The following is a 10,601-nucleotide window of genomic DNA, read 5'->3' on the forward strand; positions in this document are numbered from 1 at the left end:
TGCCCCTGGATTCCTGGAAGTGTCCAAGGCTTGGAGCAACCTGGGCCAGTGGAAGGTGTCCCTGCCCATGGCAGGGGTTGGAATAAGATGGGATTTAAGGTCCCTTCCAACCCAAACTGTTCTGGGATTCTGTGATGGCTGAGGAGGAACCTGTGCAGGGAGGGCTCCAGCACCTCCCACCCTCCTCCACGCTGTGCCAGCTGCTGTGGCTTCAGAGGAGGGAGGGCAGCCAGGTCTGTTTGGGGATGACACTCCCTTCAGGGCAGCACAGCTGGCTCCCCTGGGAGGGTCCCACGGGTGGGTTCCTGCTCTCCCAGCACACCCGGTTCCCTGGGAGGATCTGGGCCACTGCACAGCCCCCTCCCAGACCTGCATCTGAAATTCTGTAGGAGTCCCACAGGAGGCCAAATTTCTGTGCCTCCTCCACCTTCCTCCTCGTAATCACGTGCTCCATCTAAAAGGTGCTTTTCCACATGAGTAATTCCCAAGTTGCTGCAGTCAGAACTCTCTCCTTTCACAGCAGCATCAGGGGTTAGCTCTGGTTGGCATCTGGTTAGATGGCAAGTGTGTAATTCATGGAATCATGGAATCGTTAAAATTGGGAAACACTGCTAAGATCATTGACTCCAACCATTCCCCCAGCCCTGCCAAGCCCACCACTGACCCATGTCCCCAGGTGCCACATCCACAGGGCTTTGAAATCCCTCCAGGGATGGGGACTCCACCACCTCCCAGATGGAGGTAGCCTGATCCAATGTTGACCACCCTTTCCCTGAAGGAATTTTCCCTAACATCCAATCTAAACCTCCCCTGGCAGGCACTGAATACCACTTCAAAAATAACTGCACGGTGCTCCCTCCAAGCCATCACATGTTCCAGGGATGCCTAAAGGCTTCTCAAGGGACTTTTGTTCCAACCCGAGCCATGGACCAGCTGACAAGACATGAAAAAAGGGCCTGTGGATACGCCCACTATTTCAGTGGCTTCACTGGGGAAATCCCTGGAATACAGTGGAGGAAAAACTCCTCAGAGAAAACACAATCCACATGTCAGTAGAAGGGTTTCAAAATTTAATAAGTTGACATGGTGAAACAAATTCAAGAATCATTAAAACACCAGAGTTAAGAGACAAAGTTTCCGGCACATACTTAGAGAAAAAAAAAGACATTTCTCGTATCACAAAGAGATAAACCCCCCCAAAAAAACCATTTGCTCTGGTAAAAAAACAGCAATGCTGGTCCCTGCTGGAAGTGGGAATGTTGTAAGAGAACCTTTAAAAAAAAAAAAGAAGCACCTGGAATTACATAACCGGTTTGGGCCTTTATTTCTCCTCCATGTGAAACAGCTGGAAAGAGCCGAGTCCAGCGAGGAAGCCAACGCAGACACTGTCCATGGGCAGAGCTCAGGGCATCACCTGCGAGTAAGTGTGGGATAAACTCCCAAGGAGGAACCCCAACTCCACAGAACTCGGAAAGCTGCCGTGACGCTCCGAGCAAAGCCTGAGAACAGGAAAAGGAAAGCAAAACACATTCTAGGGAAGGTTTGTTGGAGCTCCGCATCGCTCGTCATTCCGACCACAGGGACATTCCGGTGGTGGAGGGAGAGTCAGGCACCAGGTCAGTCTGATGTGTCCCCTCACTGCCAGAGGGATGTTTGATCTCTGTTGGGCAGAGCTTTGGCACCCAGCAGTGGTCACCCGTTGCTCTGGAGGTGCCTGTCCAGGAACTGGGAATAGCAGTGCAGGGAACAGAAGTAGCAGAGGATGGGAGCGTCCGTCCCTCCCATGTTGTCCACGAGCACCACGGTGTGAGCCACGTGGTGCAGGTTCATGGTCACCGTGATCTGGATGAAGCTGCTCAGGCAGGCACTTCCACACTGGCAGGTTTTAGCCACTCCCAGATCCTCACAAAGGTGGGAAGGAAGGAGATGGCAACCGTAAGGGATTCTGTGGAACGAGAGGAGTGAGTGTGAATTCACTGCAAAATTAACCTCAGGAACAGTGACAGGCACAGGCACCAGCTGGGAGAGACGACATTCCGAGAGCACAGACATGGAAAATCTGGGATTTTCAACTGGTTAGGAATTAAATGCCATGACAGTCAGTGAAAACATGCACCCCCTTTACCCACCCGAGTGCCAAGGACCTGAACTCCTGGAGACACTAAACAAGGAGACAACAGCACTCCTGACAGCCTGGGGCAGAGCCAATTAGGCAATTAAAAAGAAGATTAAGAATAATGAGAATTAGGGAATTAAGTGAAGATTAAGAATAATGAGACAACTGGGCACATACTGTTCCTCCCTCGTGTCACCCAGGGAGATCGCTGTGTCTCACCCTGGCCTCACGCAGCACCCACAGTTTACTCCTCCCTCTCTTCCACAAAGTGGGAGCACCATGAAAACACAACTCAGAGGGAAGAGGAGATAAAATGAGCCTTTTTGCAGCAGTGCCACCACACTGCAGGCCTTAAATTAAGGTTCTCCTGATACACAGCTCTCTCCATCCATCGTGGCACCAATGACATCCAGAGTCAGGAGCAGGAATTGCTTCTTCCTAAATTCACAGCAGAGCGGGGTCAAGTCTGGGGTACAAAAGAAATGATTCCCCTGAAGTGTTTTTGTCAAGTTCAGTTGAAGTGTGGGTATCACCAGTGCCCAGCAGGCACTCCAGGCTCAGATCCCACTGACTCACATCCTGCCTACACCTACACGTTTCCCAATCCTTTCCACATACCAGCACTCACATTATGAAAACTCCTGTGGGGTTTTTTTTTTAACCACCTTAATTTCAGGACACCCTTTTTTCCCGTCAGGAAAAGCATAATCAGAGCTCTGGTACTTTCCCAGAATGAAGACTGATTTCCAAACGTTTATTCTGCATCTTCCCTCCTTCTGTTTTGTCCCTTTCTCAAGGTTTTTACAGGAACTGAGCACTAAAACCTGACCAGCACTGAGGGATTGAATTCTCTAGAAAACCTCTATAAAAGCCTTAACATTTACATCAAACCCACTGCAATTTATATAACCTTGGGAAAGGAGACACGTGGGGGTTTAATTATAAAATCAGCAAGGTCAGAAGTGGGTGTTTTGGCCCAGAACATGTGCTGGCTCAGCTCCCTTCAGGGTGTGCCCATGGATGCCTTTGGTGCAGATTTCTGTGCAATTATCCCGAGTTTGTGGGGCACTCCCCACCCCCAAGGCAGGAGCGGGCACAGGATGGAGATCAGGGACACTTCAAGCCTGTCTCTCACCCTCCTCTGTGCCAAATTTCCATCTTTGTGCTCCCTTTCCACCCAGAACAGAGTGGGAGCAGCAGCAGACGGTACCTGAAGGTTCCTGGTACGCCAAGGATCACGGGTGGAACTATGGAAGTGGTGTGAGGGAAGAGGAGGGAGCTGACAACAAACAGCAGCCTGGCAGGGTGATATTTACTTGGTGAAATAATAATTTCACAATTATTATTGAGAATTGGGATTCTCTGAATAAGCCAGAACGCCCTCACTCTAACCCCAAAGTAAATTAGGAGCTTCAGGAAAACCTGTGGCAGGGAGAAGCCTGCAGCAGAAGTGGGTCAGGGTTGTAGAACTGATTCCCTTCCCCAAAGCTGGTCAAAAATATTCTGTTTATTTTCCCCCCCGGTGGATAAAAACACTTCAACCCATAGCTTTGCCTAAATGCTTCCAAGGCACCCATTTCCTGATGATTTTACAAGTGGAACTTGAAGGAATTAAAACCTTGTGAATTTAACAGGTGATGAGCAACAGGCAGAGGGGAAAAGGAACAGCCAAGTGAGGAAAGGTGGGAGTGGCCGGGTGGGAAGGGAGCAGTGCCGGGTGGGAAAGGAGCAGTGCCGGGTGGGAAGGGAGCAGTGCCGGGTGGGAAGGGAGCAGTGCCAGGTGTGCACCTCCCGCTGCCCTTACCTGTGATTTATGGTGGCTCTGGCAGCACACTCCAACAAAGTCAATGGGATTTTCAGCTGGATGTTGGGCACCAGCGGGTTGGGCTGCTCAAAAGGATTCCCAAAGAGGTCCAGGTTCTCCAGGGAGAGCCTCCTGAAGTCGCTGGGCAGGAAGGGCAGTTTGTTGCGCGCGGCCGACAGGAAGCGCAGGCGGCTGAGCTGCCCGACCCTGCAGGGCAGCCGCACCAGCTCGTTGTCATCCAGCTTCACAGTGACCAGCCCCCGCAGCTCACAGAACTCCAGGGGCAGCGCTCGGAGCCGGTTCTGGCTCAGGTCCAGGAACTGCAGGGATTTCTGCAGGCTGGAGCAGCACAGGGCCCCGCTGAAGGACTCCAGGTGGTTGTCGTGCAGGTCCAGCTCCTGCAGACACACCAGGTCCCCGAGGGTCGCCGGCAGCTGCTTGATGTGGTTGTGGCTCAGGTCCAGCTTCCGGAGCTTCTTCAGGCAGAGCACGCGCGTGTCGACCCGGGCCAGCTTGCAGTAGGAGGTCTGCAGGTGTTCCAGGGAGTAAGGGAAGCTCTTGGTGAGGGGATAGTCCCTCCTGGAAGTTATGATCATTTTCGTCTTGGGTTTTTCCACTTCCGAGTTCTTTGCCGGGACCAGAGGGGAGAGAGGGAGAACTCCAGCGTCAGTGCCTTGGTGAGCCAGTCTCAGGGCTGAAAGGAAAGTCTTTAAATCGCTGGCATTTGCCTGCAGGAAAACAGAGTTGTGCAGTTAAAAGCCCATTATCCTCCTGCTCGTTTGTTACTGACACCTCCCTGCGTGTATCAGGAGCTACCAACTCAGCAGGGCGATGGAATGGGACAGGGAACAGCTCTGTTTACAGCATTTAAGAACAAACACGACCTCTTGGAATAATCCAGATCAAACTGTGCTGCAGCACCCAGGAGAGGAACAAAGCACTGAATTCACAGCTGAAAATAAAGTACTGAAAAAAAACCCCAATGCCCTGGGATCTCCCTAAAATGCAACACGATAAAGGGACAGTTGTGAACACACAGGGAAAATCAGAGGCCTAAAACCTGAGACAATTTCTGGAACTTGCTAGGAAGGAAAAAAATGGAAGCTGGGAGTAAATTCAACAAAAGGAAGGTGGAAAGCTTCAAGGCAGGTTAAGTCAGTGCTTCTGGCCACACACAGCTCTGGCTGTGCCAGCAGGAAAATGGACCAAATAACTGACCAAATAATTCACACTTCAGGTGGGATATAACAGAATGGCAGCAGAATCCCAGAATGGTTTGGATTGGAAGGGACCTTAAAGCCCATCCAGTCCCCCAGGGGCACCTCCCACTAGCCCAGGTTGCTCCAAGCCCCATCCAAGCTGGTTTTAGACACTTCCAGGGATGGGGCAGCCACAGCTTCCCTGGGCAACCTGTGCCAGGGCCTCCCCACCCTCCCAGCCAGGAATTCCTTCCCAATATCCCATCTAAGCCTGCCCTCTGGCAGTGGGAAGCCATTAAAGCTTCAACTGACTCTCAGTAAGGACAGAGGTTCAGGTGACCTGTGTTTTAAATGAAGATCCAGAAAGCTCTGATGTATCTGTTGTACTGATATAATTCACTTTTATGAACAGGAGGGCCACCAAATACTTCTCTTCTGCATTTTTCAGCAACTTTCTATTGGAGCTGATGTGCAGCTGACAGGCTCTTAAGCCAAAAAGTGAATTCTAAAATAAAAAGCATGTTGTATCCATAAAAGAAAAGAACAAACTTGGAGTTTTGGCACAATTCTGGGAGCCCAGAGATTGTCACTCTGTTCCCTGCTGTGACTCACCCAAGCCCTGTGACACCACTTCTGCACCTGAAAGACAGTTTTGTTCCTAAATGTGTTTAGACCAAGTCCCAGAGGGTGTACATAATGTACACAGTGAACATAATGTACTACAAACACCCAGCACAGGATATGGGATATAATTCTAGATGCTCATGTGAGATAAATTAAGGCAATAAAGATCAAACCTATTTGACTGCATATGCAAAATAAAAGCCTCAGTCACAGAAAGGATGTTGAGTAAAAGAGTTTAATGTGCATTGATGAGGCATCTTAAATTTGGGTTCTGGGTATGGAGCATGCAAGAGGAATCTGGAATATTGTGAGATAAAAGTTTTTGACTTCTCACTCTCCAGCAAAATTCAGATGAAAGGATGCAGAAAAAGATATTCTGGGTCGAATGCAACGTGCAAGAGCTTTCATTTTTGCAGGACACAGAGCACATTGGCTTCTGAGGGGGAAAAAATTACTTGGATTTGGGCTCCTCCTTTTCCATTTAACCCTTTAACAGGTTCATAACATTTAGGCTGCTTTCCACAGAAAAACAACAGAAAGTCAAACTGCTTTCTAAACCACCAATCAATGTTATTTGCCTTTGTTTACACATCCTGACTCAGAGGTTTCAGAAAAGAACTCTGAGTTTTAGGAAAACCTGTCCCACTTCCCTCTCCTACAGGGCCACAAAACATTCCTGCTACGGGCACAGAAAGAAGCGACAAGAAAATTTAGTGTTAAAACATGATTTTTGGGGTGAGTTTAAACGTTATTAAAAACCACTTTCTGCTGTGAACTGCAAATAAATACACTGTGTTGGCATTAAGTGGGATGGTGCCTTCGCCCTGACCCAGGCGTGCTCTGAAAGCCACAATGGGCACTGACTGTCCACAGAAATGAGAGTAATCTCCTTTTTTTTCCCATTAGAAAGAAGGTAAGCAACAACTGTTTAATGGAATATAAGGCCAAACAGCAACACTGTATCAGAGGGATGAAAAAAAAGAAAGTTTCTCTCTAAAGCTGTGAAGAACAACACAAAAATGGACTTTTCTGCTCCTGAAGGAGCAGAAGAGAGAACATAGCCCAGAGAAGGGGGAATGGCTTCAAACTGAAACAGAGCAGGGTTAGATGGGACATTGGGAAGGAATTCCTGGCTGGGAGGGTGGGGAGGCCCTGGCACAGGTTGCCCAGAGAAGTTGTGGCTGCCCCTGGATCCCTGGGAGTGTCCAAGGCCAGGTTGTCCGGGAGCAACCTGGGCTGGTGGGAGGTGTCCCTGCCCATGGCAGGGGGTGGTATGAGATGGACTTTGATATCCCTTCCCGCCCCGCGGTGCCGGAGCCCCCCGGCTGCCCCGGTCGGTCCCGCACGCACCTTGCTGAGGCGCAGATCCACCGCGGGCTCCCGCAGCCGCACCGTGGCCTTTCCCTGCTCCACGAACCTCGTGAAGAGCCGCTCCACGTTCTGCTGCACCTGCGGGCACAGCCGGTCAGCGCCCGCCCCGGGCACCCCCCGCGCCCCGCCCGGCCCCGCCGTGCCCACCTTGTAGCGGGCCCCGGTGCGGTCCCGCGCCGTGCACACCATCAGGTAAACACCGCCACCGCCACCGCCCGGCGGCCGCCCCAGCGACACCAGCGCCCGCGCCGCGCGGCCGCGGCCCTGCAGCCCGCAGCTGGGCAGGAGCTGGCTCAGCACCTCCACCTCGCACCGCAGCCGCATCCCCGCCCCGCTCCCGGTCCCGCTCCCGGCTCTGATCCCGGTCCCGGCACCGCCACCGGCCCGCGCAGGGCGGGCGGCGCCGCGGGGGCCTCCCGCAGTGTCCGCGCGCAGCTGCCCGCCGCGCTGCCTGCCCGCGGGGATGCCGCCCGCCGCCGCGTGTGCCCGCCGGGATCGCGGCCTCGCTCCCGGTGAGGGGCCGGGGACACCCGGCGGGCGGGACCGCGGGGCGGGAGTGGAGAGCGGCGGCACCGGCGGCAGCGGCGGCACCGGCAGCGCGGGGCCAGACCGCGGGGCCCTCGGCGCGGAGCCCTCAGTGCGGGGCGATGGCGCCCCCTGCTGGGGGCAGGTGGTGCATGTTGGCGGGAACGAGCCAGGGAGGGGAGAGGGAGGGGACGGGACATGGAGGGTGTGGATGGGACACGGGGGATGTGAGGGGACATGGAGAGTGTGAGGGGACATGGGGGGTGTGAGGGGACATGGAGAGTGTGAGGGGACACGGGGGATGTGAGGGGACATGGAGAGTGTGAGGGGACATGGAGAGTGTGGAGGGGACACAGGGGATGTGAGGGGACATGGAGAGTGTGAGGGGACATGGAGAGTGTGAGGGGGCATGGGGATGTGGGGGCATATGGGGGGTATGAAGGGCAGGGCGGTGTGAGGGGACATAGAGGGTGTGAGGGGACACGAGGAGTGTGAGGGAACATGGGGGTATGGGGGACATAGAGGGTGTGAGGAGATATGGGGTGTGATGGGCAGGGACTGTGAGAGGACATGGAGGGTGTGAGGGGACATGGGGATGTGGGGGCACGTGGGGGTATGAAGGGCAGGGAGTGTGAAGGGACATGGGGGGTGTGAGGGGACACCGGGAGCCGAGGGCTGGTGAGTGTGATAACAGCTCAGGCTTCCTAAACGACAGGAGGAAGCGGCGAGAGCGGTGTCGGTGCAGCCGTGTCCGCCCTGAGGGTACGAGGGGGATGCGGCCATCGCTGCCGCGCCTCACTCCGCCCAGAGCCGGCTCCCACCGCGCTAACCAGGACGGGGAGGGAAACAAAATAAACCAGTGGCCCCTTTCAGCGCTGTTTCATCACGTTTATTATTTAACGACAAGATCTGGGCTTGGAGATTCGCGGCGTGCTGTCAATTTTTCGCCGAGCGCCGTGTCTGCGGTGGCGCTCGGGCCCATGAGGAGGCGCTGTTTGTGTGGAGTAAAATGGGGTCCGTGCGGGGTCGGGTGGGGTGTTGGGGGTGGCTGTGGGGCAAAAGGGAGCCCGCGTGTCTCTGTGTTGCCCAGGCTACGCTGCAGGGCCTGTTCACAGGCGCGATCCCGCTACTGACCGCCACGGGAGCTTTGACCTGCTCCGTCTCCGACCTGGGCCGGTTCACCCCTCCTTAGTCAACCTGGTGTCCCGCAGCTCCCCGCGGGTCACCATATTGATGGCGGCCTTAGCTTGGACGCCCGCTCGGCACAGCGCCCTGCAGCCCAGAACTCCTGGGCTCAAGCGATCCGTCGGGCTCAGCCTCCCCGGTAGCTGGGACTACAGGCGCGCGCCACCGCGCCCGGCGCTCCCCCCCTCCGGCACAGCGGCCATACGGCTCTCACCGCCGTGACGTCACGGGGCGGGGCGACCGCGGGAGCCGCCCCACGGCCCGCGCGGCTCTGACGTCACGGAGAGGAGGGAGCCCCCCACAGCCCTCCCAGCGGTGACGTCACGGGCTGGGGAGTGTGTGTGGAGTGGTGACGTCACGCGCGGCGGGAGCCCGCGCCGCGGTGCACGCCGGGAGCCGCCGTGAGGGCTTTAAAGGTGGGGACCCGCCGCCATCTTCCTCTCGCCGCCGCGCAGCCATGGGGCACCAGCAGCTCTACTGGAGCCACCCCAGGAAGTTCGGGCAGGGCTCCCGTTCCTGGTCAGTACCGCTCCTTGGGCATTCGCCTCGCTTCTCTTCCCCTTATCCCTCTTCCCCATATTCCTCCTCCCTGTATCCCCCCTCTCACAGCCCTCCCCAGCCGCCATTACCCGCCCTGACGCGCCGCGCTCTCCTCTCCCTCTCACAGCCGCGTGTGCTCGAACCGCCACGGCCTCATCCGCAAGTACGGGCTGAACATGTGCCGGCAGTGCTTCCGCCAGTACGCCAAGGATATCGGGTTCATCAAGGTGAGCCGCGGGACGGGGCGGAGGGCTGGGGGGGGGCCGGTCCCCGCTGACCCCTCTCTCCCTCTCTTGCAGCTCGACTGAGCGCCCGGAGGATGAGGAGACAGCCAGGAGCTGCCGGGGCGTCCCTGGGCCTCCCTGGCACATCCGCAGCGTCCCGGCTCAGCCTCACTCAATAAATGCTCTCCCAACCCAACTGCTCGGTGCGTGTTTCCTTCTGTAAAGGCTTGAGTGGCTGCAGGGGTTCCTCTCCTTGCGATGGTGTTCTCAGAACACGGGGGACTGTGCTGGGGCTGCCCTGGTGCCCTCGTTCCCTCCCTACAAAACCTCGTGGTCTCGATGGTCTTTGGTGTTCGTGTGATGCCCCTGAGCCTTCAGGTTTGCAAACGCCAGGGATGGTGAGCTTGGAGTGGTTGGGAAGTGTCTGACCAGGCAGTCTGCTGGAATGTGGCTGCTGGTCTTGGAATTGTGGAATGACTTGGGTTGGGAGGGACCTTAAAACTGATCTCTTCCCACCTGCTGCCATGGGCAGGGACACCTTCCACTCTCCCAGGTTGCTCTAAGCCCCGTCCAACCTGGCTTTGGACACTTCCAGGGATAGAGTAGTCCCACTTCCTCTGAAGGGAGTGAATTAATATGGTTGTAGCCACATACCTCTTCCACTTCATCCAGCGTTTTCCAAGGTTTCCAGGCACATAACAGTTGTAATATGATGGGAATGAAAAGGGTTGTACAAAGGCCTGAAATTAGGCTTTCAAATTCCCTTAAAGGAGGGGGGGATTAAAAGTGTCCAGGTGCTGTCCTGCTGTTCAGGCTGGGTTGGGAGCACCTCAGCTGAGGCCCCACTGCTCTGTGTGGGGTGACTGAGCAGGGGAATGCTTTGCTCACACCTGGGATGGCACATGGCTGATCCCTCCCAGCTGAGTGCTCTGCATTTCCTTTGGGAATCCCTGATTGCCTGTATTTTGTGTCCCTGGTTATTAAATTAATGAGGTGGGGCGGTGAGGAGGGAA

At 55.3% G+C, this 10,601-nt stretch overlaps 2 protein-coding genes across 2 annotated transcripts; one reads left to right on the top strand and one right to left on the bottom strand.

The window, feature by feature from the left end:
* Positions 1–1,053: 1,053 nt before the first annotated feature.
* On the bottom strand, positions 1,054–7,535 carry LRR1 (leucine rich repeat protein 1). Its single transcript, XM_051772183.1, has 4 exons — positions 7,262–7,535; positions 7,094–7,192; positions 3,921–4,648; positions 1,054–1,945 (listed from the first exon to the last, which is right to left on the bottom strand). The coding sequence occupies exons 1-4, from the start codon at positions 7,436–7,438 to the stop codon at positions 1,693–1,695; spliced, it is 1,257 nt and encodes a 418-aa protein (XP_051628143.1). The 5' UTR covers positions 7,439–7,535; the 3' UTR covers positions 1,054–1,692.
* Positions 7,536–9,175: 1,640 nt separating this feature from the next.
* On the top strand, positions 9,176–9,784 carry RPS29 (ribosomal protein S29). The gene is made up of 3 exons (XM_051772213.1): positions 9,176–9,343; positions 9,492–9,591; positions 9,664–9,784. The coding sequence occupies exons 1-3, from the start codon at positions 9,282–9,284 to the stop codon at positions 9,670–9,672; spliced, it is 171 nt and encodes a 56-aa protein (XP_051628173.1). The 5' UTR covers positions 9,176–9,281; the 3' UTR covers positions 9,673–9,784.
* Positions 9,785–10,601: the final 817 nt, after the last annotated feature.

This window comes from Manacus candei, unplaced genomic scaffold (assembly GCF_025592945.1).
Source record: "Manacus candei isolate 608988 ecotype Guabito, Panama unplaced genomic scaffold, ASM2559294v1 h1tg000150l, whole genome shotgun sequence".
Classification (NCBI taxonomy): domain Eukaryota; kingdom Metazoa; phylum Chordata; class Aves; order Passeriformes; family Pipridae; genus Manacus; species Manacus candei.

Bases quoted from the DNA above. Each gene is read 5' to 3' on its own strand.
- LRR1 (XM_051772183.1), bottom strand. From the start codon at position 7,438: ATGCGGCTGCGGTGCGAGGTGGAGGTGCTGAGCCAGCTCCTGCCCAGC. The intron at 7,193-7,261 runs GTGGGCACGGCG...CTGTGCCCGCAG, and splicing joins GCACCGGGGCCCGCTACAAG to GTGCAGCAGAACGTGGAGCG. The intron at 1,946-3,920 runs GTAAGGGCAGCG...CTCGTTCCACAG, and splicing joins AGAGCCACCATAAATCACAG to AATCCCTTACGGTTGCCATC.
- RPS29 (XM_051772213.1), top strand. From the start codon at position 9,282: ATGGGGCACCAGCAGCTCTACTGGAGCCACCCCAGGAAGTTCGGGCAG. The intron at 9,344-9,491 runs GTCAGTACCGCT...TCCCTCTCACAG, and splicing joins GGGCAGGGCTCCCGTTCCTG to CCGCGTGTGCTCGAACCGCC.